Genomic DNA, 20,133 nt, shown 5'->3' with positions numbered 1-20,133 from the left:
ACGACCTTACCCTGACACCGTTATCTCTTTCGGGCAGCCCATATGCCTAATCAGACCCACAACAGACAACCGTTTGACTGTTGCATTACAGCACTAGGCCTCCCAGAGGGATAACCTCAAAGTTGTGCATTCTTCCCCCAAAGGGTACAAAACCTGTGTGCTCAGCTCAGATGTTTCTGAAAGCCCCACAAGTATGAAAGCTTTTCTGTGGTTATGCAGGGTGCATACACACAGCTTTGAAAATCCCAGCCAAAGGGTACCAACAGCTTTGCCCCATGCAAAAACATATTTTCAAATTGGTTGATTCATAAGTACCATTTATTGGTTTGTGAAGATCTGATTCAGAGGAAAGAGAAAGCAATCTGAACTATTATCTTGCTTTCATTGTTAGTCATGTTAGTAAATGCCTAAGTGTCACACATCATAGTTACCTCGTTAGTCGGATGCAAGCTAATTGATTGGAGGTTGCATATTTAATTTGACATTAGAGGATTCAGTGACACCAGTTGGACCTACCCACTGAAGTGAACTGTTCCACAGCAAATAAAAAAATCTAATTCGTGTGTAAAAAGAAAAGGGACCAACAAAAAGACAGCAAAAGCAAACAGATCTTGGAGAAATTAGAGAGTACGTCATGGTTTGGTATTTTTTACAAGCTACTTGCTTAACTTCAAACTTCTGTCAATCTCTTGGGTTTTTTGCTATCACAAGACAGCAAACACAACTCTGTGCTGCTGACTGAGGACAGGCGTAGTGGTTTGCTCTGGCTGATGAAACACACATGTCCCCAAGGAGAGGCAATAGGGATGCAGACCAGCTACCAGCCTCTCATCAGTTAAGATGTTTCAAAGAAACTGCTCCAAGATGCAATCTTCCAGCTCACTGGGATGTGCTCTGCCTGCAGGCTCATCTATACCAGCTTCTGCTGCAGAAGCCCTCTTTTTCCATCTTCCTGGAGGCTATTACTTTTTTTTTCCAAGGAACAGAGTACTAGGGGGCTGGGCATGTCCCCTCTCTTCATTCAAATTAAGCTGATACAGAGGTGAGGCTCCCCAGCAGGACATGTCCTTGGTGATGTGCACATCGTAACTCCCAACCTCTGAGCCCACTGTCTCCTGTAATCACAGTTCTGTCCTTGAAAACAGATGAGTCTGCAATGGAGACGTACCACTATGCCTCTACCATGGCAGGCATAGCACAGGCACTACCACAAAGGCACTTCTGCTACCTGAGGGCATTTTAAAAGCAAAATCTCAACTGTCAGGTCCCAGTTACAGTAAAACAGAAGAGGAAAGGTGACCTGCTCTTATGTCTTCCCAGTTAAACCAATGCAAAGGTGAATGTTAATTAAGAAAGAGCATTGTTATGTTATCGTGCCACTAATAAGCAATGGGGAGGCACAGTGGTTGTGTGTTTTTCTGTTTCTCAGCCATTTCTAGCAGTGCTCTTTGTTAAAACCATGGCAGGCAAGTAGCCAAACTGATGTAAGCGTACACCAGTGTTAGCACCTGGCCCAGAAAACTCAGAGCAGTCAGAAACATACCAGAATAAAGAGTTATTCTGAGAGTTATTGCTGCTTTTGCCAACAGGATGCAAAGGGAACTCCTTTGGGATTTGCATAGCTGCTTCTGGAGGCACAGCCAAACATTCCCTTATCTCAACAAAATAAATCCACAGGGATTTCACATAGGAAATCCCAAGCCTCACCTTCCTCTTTGGTACTTGTCTTGGCCAGGTTATTAGCACCCAGGTCTGGCAATTTTCACTACATTTATCCAGCACAGATGAGAAATCAGGACCCAGAGAGCATGAGGCTGTCTATAACAATCTTAGGATGCTGGTGAGGCACTGTTCATCCCTACTGTCATCGGTAGCCCAGCTGCAGCCAAATACTTGCACAGCACCTCAGCTCGCACCCTTGCAAACCGCATCTGTCCTGTGGTGAGCAACATCGGGACCAAAGGGGACGTGGTGTGACTGCAAAAGCAGGCTGGGTGCGTGGCGGTGCCACGGCACGTACATCCATGCTGTGCACTAAGGATCGGCATGGGTTCAAGTGCTCTGCTGGCTGCCTTCAGCCCAGGATTGAGTACAAGCTTGAATGCACCGTGCACAGCTATACTTGTGTTCAAAATGAAAGCAGAAAGCAACCTAAATCACCTTCTTCTGGCCATAAAGAGAGCTGGAAGCAGAGCAGCGAATGCAATCTTTTCTCCTTTATCTCCATTCACTACGGCCCTGATTGATGAGAAACAATACTTCTCAGGGGATGCTGACAGTTGTGGAAACAAAGGATTACACTTGTACAACCTGTATTTACTGAAATAGGGGCAATTTGTTTTGGATATTGTGAATCCCTTTTGAATTTCAACGTGGGAAATACTGAAAGGACTGATTGCAGACCATTCTGGAGCCCAATAAGGTAATACTGCCAGAGCAGCATCTTTTCCTGAGGTTAATGTAAATAAGGCTAACTCAGACATAAATTTCCTTGACAGTAAACCAAGTTGTGTCTGGTTTGAGGCCATCAGGAATGACAAATTATAGCTTTCTAGCCTGTCCCTTGAGAAAGGACATACCTTGAACTCTCTGCAGCTTGGGTTTGGAAAAGGTCATTGGTAAGTTCAGAGGAATGTAGTGCTCATGATTGCAAATGGTTTGAAGAAATTCAAACTTGTATTCAACCAGCAGCTGAGGAAAAAACAAACAAACAGACAAACAAAAAAATACGTTTTCAGTTTGACTTATTTGCTTCCAGTTCTGTGTGTTTCTTATACAAAGACTGGGGAATATAAATACCATTTAGTGAACTCAGTAATAATTGACCAATTTTTGTGATGTCCTCTTAAGCATCACTGCATGCAACTGTCACTTCGGATGTCTCTACCTTTTTCATTCAGACTATTAACCAGTCCCTCCTTTAGTTCTGGCTCTTTATATTGTTTTAAAGCTTAGCTGCATAGAGGCTCTCAGCCTAGACAGAGAGGTCTCTGCCTACAGAAAGCTCTGCAAGAACCGTGTCTAAAAGGCCTCCAAGTGTGGTATGAAATAATCACTACAGAGCTTTGGCTGAGGTAGACAAGTACAACCACAAACCACCTTTCAAGAAATGCACTACATACCTTAGGGTCTTTCGGGCTGAATCCAGAAATGTAATCATTTATCAGGTTAAAAACAAATCCTCTGTCCATAAAGGTCAAACAACGCTGCAGAAAACATAGTGGCATGTGACTAATCATTAAAGAAGAAAGCAATCATCCTAAATCATCTCCATGCTACCATCCCACCAGCAGCCAGATTTGATCCTCTGGGTCTCAATTTACTTGATCCTGTTTCCCTGAAATTATTTGGATGACCTCACTTAAGTCTCCAGTGGACAACAGAAATATTTAAAATGAGAGCATGCATATTTCATCTCAGGTTTTGAACAGTTTCTAGTCATGACTGAAAACCCTAGATAACATATTGAGCATCATAGCCTCTCAGAAAGAGAATGTTTCTTTCCTAGGAAAGCTAATCTCTTGAGTTTTCATCACTGAAGAAACCTGAGAGATGAGACACTAAAAACATATTTGTTTGCTTGTTACTTCTTTTTTCTCTGTTTTTTTTTTTTTTTTTTTTTTTTTTTTTTAAATTAAAGCCTGGGAGAATGAAAGAAACTGCTGACCTTCAGGAAATTAGCCAAGCTAAAATTGGCATTCCTGGATTCTTCGGGGATTTCGTTATAGCGTATGGTCACGTGAGGAATGATGGCAAGCAGGAGCGAATGCAGGGCATGCTGGTAGGAGTCAGGAAACCGCTGGCCCCTGGGCAGCTGAAACCAAAAGCATGTCGTACACTCAGTGCTGCAGGCAAGCAGCTGGGAGAGAACTGAGCACAGGCACAAGTTCCCTTCAACATTTGTTTATGTTTTTTATATTTGTTTATGTTGCTTCCTAATAAAACATTGGCACAAAAAAAGCTGTGGCTGAAACTACAGTAGCTTGTAACAGAAAAGAAAGGCTGCACAAGCCAGAGGGAGATATGGAATTTTTAAATTACAGAAGAGAATGAAAAAGAGAAAAGAGGGAAAAGAAAAAAAAAAAGGAATGATCTGGCTAGTCATTCAGCTTATCTTTTTCTTTTTTTTAATAAAGAATTACATAGATTTTCATTAAAAAAATGGAGGAGAGTTAGTTTGTGACAGCTCTGTAATGCAGCAATGAACAAATTCATTTTTACCTTGATTTTGTTTTCTTCCAGTAAGTATATTGCCATTGATTTTGCCAGCGCTTCAAAGAAGAACCACGAGTACTAGAACAAACAAAGAATATTAGTTTTTTTCTCAGCAGGACTGAACACGCTTGACTATGTGGGGAAGAAGCAGTGTGGGAGATAGAGTTCGCATTCAAACGGCATTTTGTAAGCACAGCTGTGCTTGCACAGCCAACTTGGCATGGGAAGCAATCTGAAAGCATGCTTTGCTACCTGGAGGAGTGTTGCCAGCCTTGGGGTGAGAATAGCTCCATCCCTCTGCACCCCAAGGTGCTCTGCAAGCAGCCAGCAGAGTTTAGGGTGCAAGTCCTACCCAGAAGGGCAGGAACTCGGTTTGCTTCCCATGTGTGGCATGAAGAAAAAAGATAAAACTGGCAAATCGGAAAGCCCTTTGCTGTGTCTGGCCATGAGCCTTAACACAGGCAAGTTCTCTGCGAGAACTTGTCTCTGTTGTAAGGGGAGAACCTCAAGGATGTGGATACAAGGAGCTGCCCTGGTAGCTTTGCTCCATGGTGGGCTTGGATGGGTGGATGCTGGGCTTTAATCCAGATCCCCTTTTCCTCCCTTCTACCTTTGGCAGCCAAATACTGCCAGTACTTCACCTTGAGTAGCTTATTGATGGCTAGAAAATCTGCTGATTGCTTCAAAATCGTGGCCATGGAAAGGACCAGTATTTCATGGGTCATCTTTGCCTGAGCAACACTGGGTTTCTCAGCTCGAAAGACGTACTGAAAGGCAAGAAGAACAATGTCAGTGGTGTGCCTGCTCCCAGCAGGGAGTTTCACAGAATGGTATGTCATGACTGACCTTTATGAAGGAGCGCAAGTAGTGGTCTAGGCCTTCTTCATGGCACTTGGACACTATGTGCAGAAGAACCCTGGGGAGAAATGTGGTTTGTGTTCAGCATGCAGCGCGAGGGCAAGTTCCTCCAGCTCATGAAAGCAGACACCGTCTGTGCCCTGTCCTGCTCAACCCCCAAAGCCTCAACACTGGCAAGGCCTGATTGCTGCAAACGTCCTGGTTTTCCAGACAGTACTTGCAGGCCAGCGTCCCTCACAGCTCTTGTGGCTGCACCATCCTTGCCATAGCTCAATCTATTGACAGAACACCTAGAGCTGAGCACCCGAAGCTTTTTATCCTGATGTTGGACCGGACCAGGTGTCACTCTGACCAGCTACCTTCAATGTTCAATGCCCTCTGCACAAGGAGGTGAGGTGGAGTGATTCCTTGTGGAGGATATATCCTATTCATTAGCCTCTGTGCATACCAGGATTAAAGTCTGCAGCTCCTTAAACCCATACTGCAGTGAGCATCAGGCACCTGAACAACATTCAGGGGTTAGATAAGTCAAAAATAAAAATATGAAGTTCATCTGCTCTTTGGCTGGTGTCACCCAACACAAGATGCATATCCAGATCTCTACATGAAGAGGGAGCCACATTTCATCTTCTGCACACCACCAATTCATCCACATCATACAGCTTATTGCATGTTGAGTCTGTCCTCATTGTGACCCTTTTCCTAATGCTAATAAGAGTGATTTCTAACAACTGCAACACTACATCAAATCTGAAAAATCAATTAAAAATTAAATTAAAAAACAAAAACAAAACAACAACAAAAAAGATCTCTGCTGAGAAGTGGAGAAAAATTCTCCATGGTTGTTATACTCTGATATCTTCCTGGTTCCTCCAAACGTATTAATTTTGAAGGCTCTTTTTTATTGAATTGATGTCACTTGTATCCTCCCTTGCTCCTTGTTACCTGTGCTAGATTTTTTCCAGGCTGTTTTCTTACAGTTCACTGGGGATACACAGCCCCTGAAGAACATGCCAGCCCTCTGGAAGCACTCCAGGCAGTTGACGAAGGCAGCAAGTGCCTGGCTTCCCCAGCCAACATCAGGAATTTACATTCCAGTTCAAGTCAGAGGGAACAACAAACTGTTGCACATTGTCACAGACCCCATAGGCCAAACCACAGAGAGGAGTTTACAAGCCGCTTATCAGATAAGGCGGGTTTTAAATTCCACTCCGAAACCCTGGATAGGAAAGCAGTTGTCATTAACAGAGAGCTACTGACAAGCGAGAAAGGATCAGGCCAAGCTTTGTACAAATCTGTGGGAGCTGGTCACCCAGCAGGTAGCTGTGGGGTCACTTATTCCCCTGTCCTTGTCCTCCAGCAATTTAAGCAGAATGGGAAAGTGCTTGGCACAGAAGCAGTCCCCACACCTTCACCCCAGGACTGCGGCTGCAACGGGACCTACATCCTTGGGGAACCAGGGCTGTCTCTGACCTTTGATTTCACGAGAGCAAGATGCTTTTGATATGCAGATGCAAGACCTCCATGCAGCGGCATCCAGCACTCCCCTAGGCATTGCAGCACTTTATAGAGCAAGAGCCATAGGAGGAAGATGCATGTTTTTAACGCATCCTTCGGTTTACGCGCATGGTGACCAGAGGCAGGACTGAAAGGTGCTTTCAGACCTTTTTGCTCTGTTTGGGAGCAGCGGCACGGCAGCCAGGCGCTAGGCAGCACTGCCCTCTGGGGGCTGCTGCCACGGCTGGGCAGGAGCTGCCTGAGGCAGCCTCCAGGGAGGCAGCACCCCGCACCATGGGGTTTTCAGGGTTTGGGCCCCCACCCATGGTGACACCACCGGCAGCTGGGGCACCCGCGGACGTTTCGGCATGCCAGTGACCCGGCTTTCCTGGCAGCAAGCCCCTCCAGCAAACCCTGCCCGACTGCTGAAGGGAGGTCTGAAACCTCCAGAACGAAGCCTGTGAGCCAAACGAGGTGATGGGGAGGAGAAAAATCCAGTCCCCAGGTTCCAGGTGCCGCACTGGGATGCCTCACCACAGCAACTTGCAGAACTCTGCAGGGTCTTCACCACAGATGTCATCTAGGACTACTGCTAATTGCTAATTACATTTCTTGTCGTGAGTGACAAAATATCAGGATGGTTTCCCTGAAATCACTTGCTTAAGCGTCCCCTCACCTCCTTGCCATCTCCGGCACTCCTTCTCAGCAGCTATCTCTAAACTAACACATTTTCCCCCAGGCAGCTCCCGGGGGAAGGGCCCCACACTGCCTCACGCCACTTGCCTGTGCCAGGAGAGGACAGCGTCTGGTGTCCCACTGCATGACCGTGCGACCAAGCAGCAGCGGACAGCCAGCGCTGTCACTTAGCTCCCTGCGCTGGGAAACCACACCCGGGCTCGCACTGTAGTTTGTGGCTTTGCGCTTGCGACTGAAGAAAGACAGATGGTTTACCAGACACTCACATGGTGCAGTTGACAGCTACTTCATCTTCCTGGGTCACATTTGTAAGGACTCTAAATAGTTGCATAAGAATTACAGGTAGAAACTGAATCATTACTTGGATCTCCATGGCGTGCAAACACTAAAACAAATGTTCAAAATACAGACACTTTTAGTTCAACATTTTGCAGATGTTAAATATTTACAGTCCACAGACATTTCTGTGGCAATATGACAGGCATTAGCAAATGCTTCAGGGTTTGGGCTTCAGCCTGCCAGAGGACAGGAGAACTTGGACCCATAGCACTACTTACTGCCTGCCTTTCAGCTGACAGATCCCAGCTGCGTGCCTTCAGGGAGCAACATGAATCACTCATGGCAGGTATTAATCCTCCTCTCAGATGTGCCCAGGCAGCTATGACTTAATTAGAGGTCACATGCTACAGTTTGACCCCAGTAACCCAGAATTTAAGGCTGAAGGTTTGCTTCCAACTCTTCTCGCCCTTTGTGGCAGTTTTTTGATGTGACTAAGTACCATTTTCACAAATGCCTTTGAAGCACGGAAAAATTATGCCTGATAACTTGCGGTAAGACTTTTCTCTAAAGGGCAGAGCTTGCTATTGGAAATGGGATTTAAGTGACTTGGTGAAGGCCAAGATCATCTGTTGTACACACCCTTCACCTGTCTCATAGGTCTCTTTTGCCTGAATCTCACGATATGAGTCTAGGAAGGACAGTGTGTTTCATTTTCAGTTTTCAAACCTGCAAATCTAAAGAAACGTTCTTAAATCTGTATGTGGGTATTAAAATGACTGAAATTACCGATGTATCAGTGGTAAGAAGCCCCCACTTGTGGCTAGCACATAAATGTTTCCCTGCTTGCAGGCTGCAGTGCGGTCGAAGCAACAGTTTCTCTTAGTGCTTGGCTTCAAAACCTGCAATTATTTTTACTACTTAAAATATTTGTATGCTATCTGAAACACACCCAGTAACTTTGTGATGATAAATCCTCACCACTGGAAAAGGAGTTGTTGCTACATTAGCAATCTCAAAAACAGGCAGTTATGGAAGGAAACAAGGACAGTAAACAGCCAAGAAATATATTCCCTACAGAAGCTTTTGTTGGACCTGCTCCGAGGCCCTTACTCATGGTGCAGCGAGTGCTGAAAAGCTAGGTCTGGGTCACAGGCCATCTGTGGTCAAACTTCACTGAGTTACAATCTCACAGATCTTTTTTCAGCCTGAAAAAAAATAATCCTGTTTTGAACGGATAAATTTGTGAAACCAAGGAATCATGCTACAGTTTTAAAAGTTTAAATCAGATCTACGGCAGCAGCAGAGGAGTGTGCAAGCCTATCAGGAGGAGGGTTTGGCATGAGCATGGCAGAGCAGCGCCGACTACATGTTTCTTCTACTGGGAAAGGCAGCAGGAAGCAGCACACAGACAGCAGACGGTTGTGTCAGTAAGCAAAGGTAAGGACCTTGCACAATGTACCGGTCCCAGCACTGCAGTGAGTGTGTGTCCCTACAGAACAGGGCTCTGGGTATTTACTGATGGTCCAGAAAACAAACAAAACCTACTGACAGGCACTGTTCACCTTTAGGTATTTAACAAGCTCTCCAGGGACTTCCTTAGCTCCCGCCTGAACCAGCTGGCAGTACTGGAAGAATTTGTGCAAGTGCATGTCCTGGAAGAGACGAAAAGTAAGTTCAGTGCAGCAGCCTCAGTTTTTTTACCAGCCCCTACTTTCCAGCTTACACATGAAATGCCGCTGACAGACCTGCAGCAGAGAGCCAGGAGCATGTACATTTCTAGCAAGGCTCCTGTCACTAGCAGTGGCACTCCTGGTCCCCAGCTGCCACCCCCCAGGACGACAGCACAGCTGCGACTTTTTCATACTGCCTCGCTATCTGCCTCACTGACCTCCTGCAGTCCATCTGAAGCAGACCTCAGCTCCTTCCTGTGCTTCTCTGTTTCCCTCCCTCCTCTTCCAATGTGAAATGTAATTACTGGGTTATTGAACCCTAAAACGCATCTGGGAATGCAATTTGAAAGGCTGTAGAGATACTGTGCTGCTCTTAGTTCTGTACAGAATCAGTAAGACCTTAAAACAGGTTTAGGTGATGCTTATAACAAGTTGCAGTGAATGTAAATGCAGATGATCCCATCCGGCACAGGACAACAAGCCCTGCCAAGTACATTTCCCCATGAGCAGTGCAGACAGGAGGTGCCCTGGAGCATCTGCTGGGGATCTTTGCACATCACATGAAACTTGAGGAAGTCCATCACCACCGTAAGTCAACAGAACACTTGAGGACTAGGTAAAACAGCCTAAACTGGTTTCAAAGGGAAATGAGGATTCTTGTTCACTTGTGAAAAGTGTCTGCTGTTGTCAGATTTTTTTTATTTATTTATTTTTAAGTCAATGTACAGTCTATCATTTGGGAAAAACCTCCCATCTCCACCAGTTCTCTTCTCTTTTGCATCATTAAAGCAGCTTATTTCACAGAGTCACAGAATGGCCAAGGTTGGAAGCAGCCTCTGAAGATCATCTAGTCCAACCCCTCTGTTAGGCCGGATCACCTAGAGCACATTACACAGGACGGCATCCAGGCAGATTTTATATATCTCCAGAGAAGGAGACTCCACAACCCCTCTGGGCAACCTGCTCCAACGCTCTGTCACCTTCACAGTAAAGAAGTGCCCACTCATATTCAGCCGGAATCTCCTGTGCTTCAGTTTGTGCCTGTTGCCTCTTGTTGTTTTTTTTCAGATGTTTCCCTTGTCCTGTCAGCTACAGCACGATTGGCCAAAAAGCATCAGCACCTCCCAGGGCTCATTCACTCACACAGCTGTCTCATCAAATCTAGACAAAGCAGCAGACCCCTACAAGTAATCCCTGCTACAGAAGTATCTCAGTGCTGCTCTGCAAACATGGGTACCTCTTTCCCACAGCACCTACAGCAGAGCAGCAGCAGAGGTACAGCAGTTGCTTCCTCTGCATTTGTGTTGAAAGTCTGCAAGGACGAGATGTTTGACTTACCTGAGTGTAAATGGTCGAATCCAAGTGGATTCTGACTTTAAAGAGAGGCTTTGCTCCATCCACCCACTTTGCATCCACGCTGGACTGCTGTGAACAGACAACATTCAAGCACTTGGCCTCAGACTGTGGAGAGCAGGTGGTTCTGTGCGGGCAGACAGCTGCTCAGAAGGTAAGGGTGGGGTGGAGGAAGGGGGACCCCCAGTGACATGGCTGCAGCCACGGCAGGACAGAGGGGTCCACATGAGAACATGCATGCAGAGCATATGCCTACTGTCCTGCGCTGCACCATGTACAACAGCCCAGCCCAGCCTGTCACAGAAATATGATCTGCAACCTATACAGTCACAGGCAGTGGAATGAAAGTGCCCCATCTCCCACCCCTTTGAACAGTAAGCTTTGGGGGCTACACTGCTGTGAAGATCTTTCCAGCCATGCAGAGCACAAGCACAAGGCAAGAACTTACAGCGGTAACAAAAGCTTAGCTTTTCTCTATGTTTAAGCCATTTTAAATATCCGCCCTACCCTTCGTGACTCTGTGTCCCCGAGACCCAGGTACCCAGGTGGAAGGTTGGATGAAACAGGCAAATGCCGTTCCAGGGTGACAATCCGTCCATCCTTCAGCAACGGGACCCAAGCATACCCCACTGCAGAGGCAACCGAGGGACCAAAGTTAACAGACACACAGTGATACATGGTTAGCTCAAGCTCCAAAAGGAGCTGTGTCTCACCCTAAGAAAATCCAACTCACAGTAGTGCAAGTGGCTTCAACCAGGCTGGGATCGATCATGTCAGCCTTGCTAAAACATATTTTACCTGAAGACTCAGTGAACAGAAGTCAGACAGTGCTCAACCAAGATAAGGAGTGGGTTTGAGGAACAGAAATGATGTGTGAGCTGTGAGCACCGTGACAAGGACAAGGGTCCTTCAGTTGCCCGAGGACTGGCAAGAAGGAGAAGCATCCCAACCAGGGGGACTTCAGTACGCTCGGTCTCTTACATGTGCCTAGTGTTGGCAGGACCAACCTTGGAGGCCTTGATTTTGTGCCAAGTTTTTGTTAGTGACTTGACTGACAATAGTCCTATTCACACAAGCCAAATCAAGAACGTGCAGAAACAGCTGTCAGATTGCAGCAAAAGTATGAGATTTAATATACACAGTTTAAACCCACAATTTGTCTTAGGTTGCTTTCAAAAAAGAAAATTCAGATAAGCTACATTTGTGCGTCTAGACATACATTTCATGTGTCTACATTTATTTTATCTTGGACTCTTAAACTCCAACAGAAATAATGTAAGCAGTGAACATACCTTGAGTTTCAACGGTGTCCTGTTTTTTTGATGTTGCCTTTGTATTAATTTCACAGCTGACATGATAGAAGGTGAAAAGCAAATGATGCTTTTGATGGAGGTGAATTGGAAGCTCAATTTTAATCTAAAATGATATCATGATAGATAAGACTGTATTTTTAATCATGGAGTAATATTTTAAGTTCTATTTTATTTCACAAACGTTACATTTTATGCAGTTACACAAGACACATTCCTACCCATCCAAGATAACTCCTGGCTAACATTTTCATCACATTTGCACATTAGTTATTAATGGGGGTGTGTGATTGGAGTGCACAAAGCGTGACAGTAAAGACAGCAGAAAACAAACCTGCATTAAAAATTGACAAAGTCTCTCGCTTTGCTGGGGCCTTCTACTGAGGCGCAAAGGGGAAAAGGGCTGGTGGTTTTGGTTTTGTTTTTTCCTTTTTCCATATTTCACCCAGCCCTGGAAAAACCCTGAAAAGCCGCTTGGCTTTGTAGCACCCAAGCAAATCGGTTATTTCCCATCATTTTGCTTTACCTCGTCGTAGAACTCTGGGCTCTGGTTGTGATGCAGCACGGCTGCGTATGCATTTGCTGTCAGGAGGTGGCCTCCAGGCTTGCCATATATACACTGGAAGTACAAATGAGAAACTGGATTCAGAGTTGTTGCCACCCTAAATTAGCTGACCAAACTGTAACAGCGAGCATGACAACTCAGGGCTTTCCTGCCGTCCTGCTCAACTTGGCTGGCATATGGACAGCCCAGCAGTGAGCAAATGGCAGTCCCAGTTCCCTAGAAATAACAGGTACCCACCTTTAACGGCCTGGCATCAGCTTCATCTGAATCCCTGAACTCAATACAGACAGCAATATTCCTCGCCTGGAATGGGGGAGAACAGGAAGATGAGCCATTGCTCCAGGTCAGCAGCATCGCCCCAAAGCCCACCAAGTCTGCCTGCAGCCTGTTCTCTGGTTTGCTCACCTTGGCAAACACTTTCTGGTTCTCATACTTCAAATGCAAGGGGTAGACATAAAGGTGGTTTTTGTAGACAGTGAAGGGATAACAGTATTTTGCAACTTCTGGGACAAGCTCCTCCACTTCAACTGCAATGTTCTCACAGCTCTTCTCAAAAGGTTTTATAGGAATATAAGAAGCTGTGACACAATCTAGAAGAGAAGAAAAGTTTGGATGAGCACACACCCCAGAAACATGGGAAGTACAGCTTACGTGACAGGAAATTTGTGGTCTGAAACTCTGCCATTGCTCCTGAGCACTCAGTTCTCTCCATGCTGGAGGGTCGTGTGTGTTGACCAGGCAGTGGGGCTTGGCCCACTCCCATAGAAATGATTAAGGGAAAATTCTCCTCTTGATCACGCAACATCTGAGGTCCCCATCTGCATTAGTAATGCTGAGAAAAGACGGGTGCACAGGCACCATGGTGCTCCATTCTCCTTGCCAGACAGGACTGCAGAAGTGGCACTTTGCTGCAGCTCTGGGCAAAGTTGAAGGGTCTTGTGGCCTACCTGCATCTGGGCAGTGATGGCTGCTCTGCCCAAGACCTCTAACCTGAGACTCCCAGAAATATGACCTGTTAAGTTACTGTTTTATAAATCATGCAAATTGCCTAACTGAAGCAGACAGGCTACTGAAATTATGACATGAGACTGACTTCTCAAAATGCACTGATTCTGCTATGTCAGTCCTTGACTCTCTGCTTCAGAAAGATGCTTGATGGTTAGTTTGCCTGCAAATACCTGTGCATAATCCCCACCTAATTCACTGAGACTCACATGCATCATGAGGGAGAGTTCAGCTCAAGTGACGGTGTTCACAAAGATTTAAAAAATAATAATAAATAAATAAAATGAAGGCTGCCAGAAAAGCCTTTAGGATAGGGGACTGGATCACAGAACCTGTGACAGGAGCTGGCAAAGGCCCATGGGGTGACACTGAACACGAGTGTGAAGAATCACACTGAGTATGTTTGTGAAGCCCTCTGGTGTTATATAAGCCTGGTGTAATTATAATGGCAAAAGAGGGCAGGTGGCTTCCTTTAGATTTAGGATGTGACAACCAAGCTGCAAAGCAAATGCACCCCTCAGGTAAACCTCTGCACTTGGACCACAACCCTCCAAAGAATCCATCAGAAAGAGTTACAAGTCAGCAGTTGTCCCAAATTACTCATTTCTTATTGCAACCCCACAATATTCTTGCTAATGAAACAGAGAAACTCCCCATATAAGTGCTAACTCCTGAGGCTAGCACCACCAGCATTTATTTTCAGATCCAAGATTCTTACTTGTGAAGTCTAGCGGGATGTCTTTGATGACAATATTTAACTGGGCTGGAATGACCTGTAGTTTTGTCTTCTCTGGTCTGCATTAGGAAGAAAGGAACAAGACTATGAATCTTGAAAATTCAGGTGCTGAACACATCAGCAGGGCTTTTTGTTACCTCCTGAGTATTTCAGAAATCGTCATCTCATGCTTACACTTACTGTTTAAAAATGTATATTAAAACGTCTGTTCAGCCTCTGCACCAGTCTCTTACACTTACTTCTTATACTCTGCTAAAAGCTTCAGCATATCTTCATTTGAGAGTTTGCCACTGTCTTGCTTGTACAGAGGTGAGAATTTTCCTTCGGCATCGAGAGTGCCCTGGGAGTCTTTGAAAACTGGTCTGCAGAAAAGAACAGACACACTTCCTAAATGTTGGTAAATATGCAGACATCTGAGGTCTTTGACAGTCTGGAGTTTATCAGACAAGAGGTTCGCTGGACGGTGACTGCTCTGATCACCTCCAGACCTCATGATCACTCTCCCATCCTCATGTGCTGTTTAGACCCCATGCAGTCTGCAAGGCACCACGTCACATAGAATTGCACGGGACATCATCCACTTCTCTTCTCTCAAGCCAGGTGAGAAATACACACCCAGCCCAGCTCCAAACCTATTCCGCAGTCATAAATGTCCTTCAATCCCCTTCCACTAATACTGAATGGTGAAGTATTTTCCTGACAGGAAAATCCAGCTCAGGAATACACATTGCAAGCTGTACACCACCAAATCCCAGCTTACCGTGACAATCACCTGGTGTTCCCATATCATTACTGTCACTTGCATCACCACCAAATGGCAATTAGCAACAGGAGGCAGGGGCAAAGGGTTGAACTTGCCTGTAGGGCCTTCTTCTGATGTGAGTTTTAAGGGAGTTACCACTAATGTACTTTATCAGTCACATAAACTGATAACAGTGAGAGAATAGGATCACTATTCTCTGGTCATTCCCAAGAACATTAATTAAAGCAGAGTCAAAGCTGATTGCCACTGTCAGGCCAGGAGGTCTCCACTCTCACCCTTTCCCTGGGAATGCGTGGTGCCAGGAAGGAATTTCTACACCAATTCCCGCAATAGCATGGGACAGGATAATCCATCTTCAGGAATGTTCTGCCTTGAAATCAGTAACTGCAGGTCAGCGGGAAGGTTACTGTCTTCCCAGCACTGTTTACTATTTATTATTTTGTTTCTAATTCTAGATAGAGTATTTCAGGCCAATCCACATTCTGCCTAGGGAGTCAGAGCCAGATTCTGCCCCCTGTTGCTTCCACGCAACCTCACTGACTTCAGCAAGTTGGCCCTTCGCCCACTCAGCCTAATGGTGTCCCAAATAACTTAGAACAGCAGCTCCCATACCAGCCAAAGCACAGTCCAAGGCGACTAACCTGGCAGCCCAGCCGAAGGGCATCCTGTACTGCCCAAGACGGCTGCACACCTGCTTGGCCACTTTATGGACCTTCTGGGCTGTCTGCAAAACACAAGAGAGAAGGTGAGCATGTGCCACTGCTTCCACACCACTGGAAGAAGAATAAAGGGTGAAAGAAGGGAGAAGACATTCTGTATTCCACAATGCACAGCCTTGCAGGCACACGGCGTAACACTGCCTGAGCAGTCAATAGGAAATCTTTTGTCACTTCACACCATGCACATTTATTACTTTTGCAAAGCAGTAACAAACATGTCACGAGCACAGTCATGCTGTGTGGCTTACAAAGAGCGCAGAGGGAATGCCATCACATACCAGGTATTCCACACGTCAGTTTTCTGGGGACTAAGTTTGACTGGCTGCAGCAAGGCAGCATCACTCTCTGTGCATGCCACGTGGAGCTGATGCACAGCAGGACCAGGGCCCCTCACTGACCAAAACGTGCATAAGTTCCCCCATACAATCATGCATGCAGCAGGACAGAGGCAGGGCAAGCAGAGTAAAGGGTGAAGCCTGTGTTCTGCTGCTAAAACATCGCTATTCCCAGTGGGAGTGAGGCAGGACCAGTCAGAGATGCTGTGTGTTGCACTATGCAGCAGTGTGGCCCCTTTCTCAGGGGATGAAGTGTCCTACTTTGCCACTGCCATACCAGGCTCTGCTTTGTTGCAGTGCAATGGGGAAAGTCCTCCTGCTCCAACTGCCTGGCTCTTTCTAAAAATTGTCTGCCTCCTGCCAGAGGAAGGAGCTGATTCTCCCAGGATAGCCCAGATGATGCCAGCCTGGGAACAGCACAGGTAGCAGAATGGATGAAGACGAGATTTGCCAGAAAGAAGCTGAAGAGCAGCAGAAACAACCCATGTTTCAGACCACGCTACTCCCCACAGCAACAGAGAGCACCACTAAGCAGATACTCTCATGGGCCCATCCAATACCTTCCCCGGGTCCGAGTTTTTCATGTATGGCTCTGCACAGTGCGTAATGCTGCCCTGCAGCACCTTCTCCACGCGGGCCACCAGGAAGATCTCCACATGTGGGTCGGTCACAGAGAAAACGCCCTACAACAAATAGATGGTAGGCTGTCAGACAGTGGGACACCCTACTCACACCTCTGGGTTTGGCCCCAGTTGTCTCACATCCCTTGCCGCAGTCCACACAGACCCTGCTATGGCTGCTGCCACAGACGGGCCATGGGGGCTCTCAAGGTTGGAGAACAGCCAGCTTTTGAAAAACTCTAGCTGGTATTTTGCCTATAGCTACCAGCAAGCCCAAAGTGGCAATCAGCTTGAGACGCTGACCAAAACATGACAAAACCCCACAGCCCCAGAGAAAAGCCGACTTCTGCTTTTCCATGTGATTGACCTGTTCTCATTTCAGCAGATGAAGTGAGAGAAATATGGTCAATTGAGATGGCTGATGGCTGTCTGGGGAAGGCAACCTTTCCAAGCAGTTTTTAAACCATGGCTCGCACAACAGGGCATGGCCATCCACAGCGACAGCTCACGAGCACTGGCCCACACAGTGGGTAACAACACACCACAATGCTACTGAACAGCCACAACCTCAATGGAGACACAGAACGAGAGGACAAAGTCAGTTCTTCACCCGTTTTATGTAGCGCAGGCAAGACTCGGGTACTCCATGCACAAGGTTCTCTCCCGGTGAACGTCCCTTGCTGTCTTCTGCCCCAGATGTGGAGGCATCCAGCAGCATATCACGAACAGATGGAGGGTTCAAGTCCACGTGGAAGTCAGCTGAAATCTTGCAATTATTCTTCAGGTCAAATAATGCCAAGCTTAGGAAAAAGGGCTCAACCTGGAAATTGAATATATGTGTCAAAAAAACAACATGGTACTGGCTCAAGAATATTCACGTGCATTGCCTTTCCCACTAGGTTTGCCTTCTGTATCTGTTTGTTCCTTTAGTTTAGTGTACCAGAATTTTCCAGGATTCATATAATCCATGCTTATTTGTTCTATAAATACATAAAACCACTTTTGCCCTTCATCATCTTGCATTTTGATCTAGTCAATTTAAACAAAGCTACTTTAAAAAAACAGCAATGTAGAGGGGTTTATATAAATTATAAACCACGAAGTTATGAAGAAAAGATTACCCCAATCCATCAATTAGAGTTGTGAATTATTTATCCCTTGTAATGTGAAAGAAAGCAACTTAAGAGTGTTTATGTTCACATGCTAGAGAGCACTTCACTCATCACTGTCCCAAGTCCATCAGCTCTGGACAGTCCAACTGCAAGGCATTAACAAAACGTTCCTTGGTTGCTACACACCGGGGCACAGAAGCAAAGTTAGTATAAAGCACCTCCCAGCTAGGAAAGCTTGAACACAAGGCTAACACTGCTGGGGAACCACATGTGCAAAAGCTGCATCTCAGGAGGTGCTCTACAGATGAGGGCTGTCTCACACCAAGCTCAGCTTCCTTTGTAGCTACTGACCTTGACAGCACAACGTAAGTGGCAGCAACTCCACATATTTTTAGTTCAAAGATCCCAGCAGGCATGCGTCCATGTAAGGATAAAAGTGAAGGCCTGCGATAAGGCTGTAGCGTGTCTGAGACATTACAACATAACTTCGAGGCATTACATCAATACTAAAAATGTGCTGATTAGGTCCAATGCTGGGCTTGATTAAGTACAAATAACAATCTCTGCTATCGGTGGTGCGCTCATCTGCTGGGAGTGACTGAGAAGAACAAGCCTGGTGTATTAACTGATCCTACATGGACTGTGAGCTGCCAGTGTGAAGCCATTCACAAAGAGGCTTTTGCAGTCCTAATAGGCACCAGACAAGGTACCATCAGCAGAGACTGGTCAGCTGGTGCTGCTGCCTCCCTCACATGCAACACTATCTGCTGCTCCGGGAACTGCTGCATAAAGGGCTGACCCCAGCCACAGCAAGTATAGGACATGATAACAGGGAGCTTGTCTTGGGAGAAAAGACTGGTCTGTTCAGCCTGGCAGAACAAAGGCTGAGGAGAGATATAATTGCTGTCTACAGACCTGAGAGGCTCAGAAAATACAAGGAAGAGCTTTTTAGGCTAAGGTACAACTTTGGCACAATAACAAATGCATACAATAAAGTGGCTGTGAACACTGTTGGTCTGGGAGTCGGGAGAAGGTTTCAGAATAGGGAAATCCCTTGCCATTAGGGGAAATGAAATAAAACACAGCAGTGAGTGGTTTGGAGATGGAGCTTAATCATTTACCAACAGGACTTTCAAAGGGACCCAGAATACTGCAGGCACGCTTCTTGTTCTCTGTGCTTGCAAACCTCTGGCTTCCCAGCAGTCCCAGTTCCTGGCAGGCTGAGGCACGTAAGGACAAGCCTCCTCCCCAAACACATTTTGGAACACCAGAACACCAAGGCAGACAAATCCTGCAATGATCCTGGGCCAGCAGACACCACTGGCCCAGGTTCCATCACAGCTCATGGCAGAATGGGATGTCTCTATCCACCCAGATTAATATGCAATAGTTTTGCTGTTGTTGTTGTTTTGTTTTGTTTTGCCAATGAGTAGAAAGATGCCAAAGCAGGAAATGCCAGAGTTCTCCTTACGTTGGTAGGTCCTCCTTCTGATCGATCATTGAGCTGAGCGAGAAGGTTGAGGGACAAATCCTGGCAGTACACCACAAAGCGCCTGCTGCACTTTTCTTCAAATGGCTTCACGTCTGGCTCGATCCCTGAGAAGTCTAGCCTCTATACAGCAAACAAAGAAACATGATCTCATTTAAAAAGAAAATATACACCTGAATAATGTTAAGGGATCACATTACAGCCAATACTATCTTAACCATTTTCATTTAGGTGGTGTAAAAAGTACAAGACATTCACAAATGAGTGTCATTTGGTGATGTTACACAAATGTATTCAAGACATGAATTCATGGGGATGTATCAATTTTTAGCAATCTGGTTTGTATAGCACAGAAAACTAAACCTCAGAATGATTTCAGTTCCTTCCTGCTTTGCTGTAACCCTGGGGATCTTCCCAAACACCATTTAGAGCTTGGGGAAGAAAGCAGAACATAAGCCGTCGTTACACTCAGTAAAGTATCTTCCACTTTGAAGATTTGACTAGTTTAAGAGATGGTCCCTGTGCCTGAAATAGAGAGAAGGCACATGCTGTTGGGATCGTGAACAACATCTTGAACTGGAAGGCATTTCTAGATGCACAGCAATAACTGGCATGGTTAGCAACAACAAAGGCTCTGCAGAGCTGGCTGGGAAATCCAAACAGCCTTGATTATAATCACCTCCTTCCTAACCCAGAACACCCATGGCTGGTCTGTGCCACAACGTCTGCCCTTCTCAGAGAGCAGACACATAAATGACCAAAATACCATCAGCCAGAAAAAGACCCTTAGCCTTCACCACACCCATTCTCCTGGGCACCAGGGACACACAGCTACCAGACACCCCTAAACACCAGCACATCTCTTAGTGACAATCTGGCACAGTCTTATTAGTTTTTCCCCCTCACATCCT

The 20,133-nt window shown here is 46.0% G+C and overlaps 1 protein-coding gene across 2 annotated transcripts in view; it reads right to left on the bottom strand.

The window, feature by feature from the left end:
* Window positions 1–20,133, bottom strand: part of DOCK11 (dedicator of cytokinesis 11) — a 79,773-nt gene that overhangs the window by 32,963 nt on the left and 26,677 nt on the right. Inside the window, exons 11-30 of one of the 2 annotated variants that reach the window (XM_083797048.1) lie at window positions 19,205–19,345; window positions 17,232–17,441; window positions 16,562–16,684; window positions 15,589–15,671; window positions 14,424–14,546; window positions 14,167–14,243; window positions 12,849–13,033; window positions 12,681–12,746; window positions 12,405–12,497; window positions 11,861–11,984; window positions 11,076–11,197; window positions 10,554–10,640; window positions 9,108–9,197; window positions 7,533–7,651; window positions 5,062–5,131; window positions 4,857–4,982; window positions 4,222–4,293; window positions 3,668–3,814; window positions 3,123–3,206; window positions 2,580–2,691 (exon numbers count right to left, since the gene is read on the bottom strand). In XM_083797048.1, the coding sequence (XP_083653174.1) occupies window positions 2,580–2,691; window positions 3,123–3,206; window positions 3,668–3,814; window positions 4,222–4,293; window positions 4,857–4,982; window positions 5,062–5,131; window positions 7,533–7,651; window positions 9,108–9,197; window positions 10,554–10,640; window positions 11,076–11,197; window positions 11,861–11,984; window positions 12,405–12,497; window positions 12,681–12,746; window positions 12,849–13,033; window positions 14,167–14,243; window positions 14,424–14,546; window positions 15,589–15,671; window positions 16,562–16,684; window positions 17,232–17,441; window positions 19,205–19,345 (2,254 nt within the window). The remainder of the gene's footprint in view (window positions 1–2,579; window positions 2,692–3,122; window positions 3,207–3,667; window positions 3,815–4,221; window positions 4,294–4,856; window positions 4,983–5,061; window positions 5,132–7,532; window positions 7,652–9,107; window positions 9,198–10,553; window positions 10,641–11,075; window positions 11,198–11,860; window positions 11,985–12,404; window positions 12,498–12,680; window positions 12,747–12,848; window positions 13,034–14,166; window positions 14,244–14,423; window positions 14,547–15,588; window positions 15,672–16,561; window positions 16,685–17,231; window positions 17,442–19,204; window positions 19,346–20,133) is intronic. The other variant, XM_083797047.1, reaches the window with a different exon arrangement.

The sequence above is a fragment of the Anser anser genome (assembly GCF_964211835.1).
Source record: "Anser anser genome assembly, chromosome: 13".
Classification (NCBI taxonomy): domain Eukaryota; kingdom Metazoa; phylum Chordata; class Aves; order Anseriformes; family Anatidae; genus Anser; species Anser anser.
Note: the sequence above shows the minus strand (reverse complement) of the source record. Positions and strands in the feature narration are given on the sequence as shown.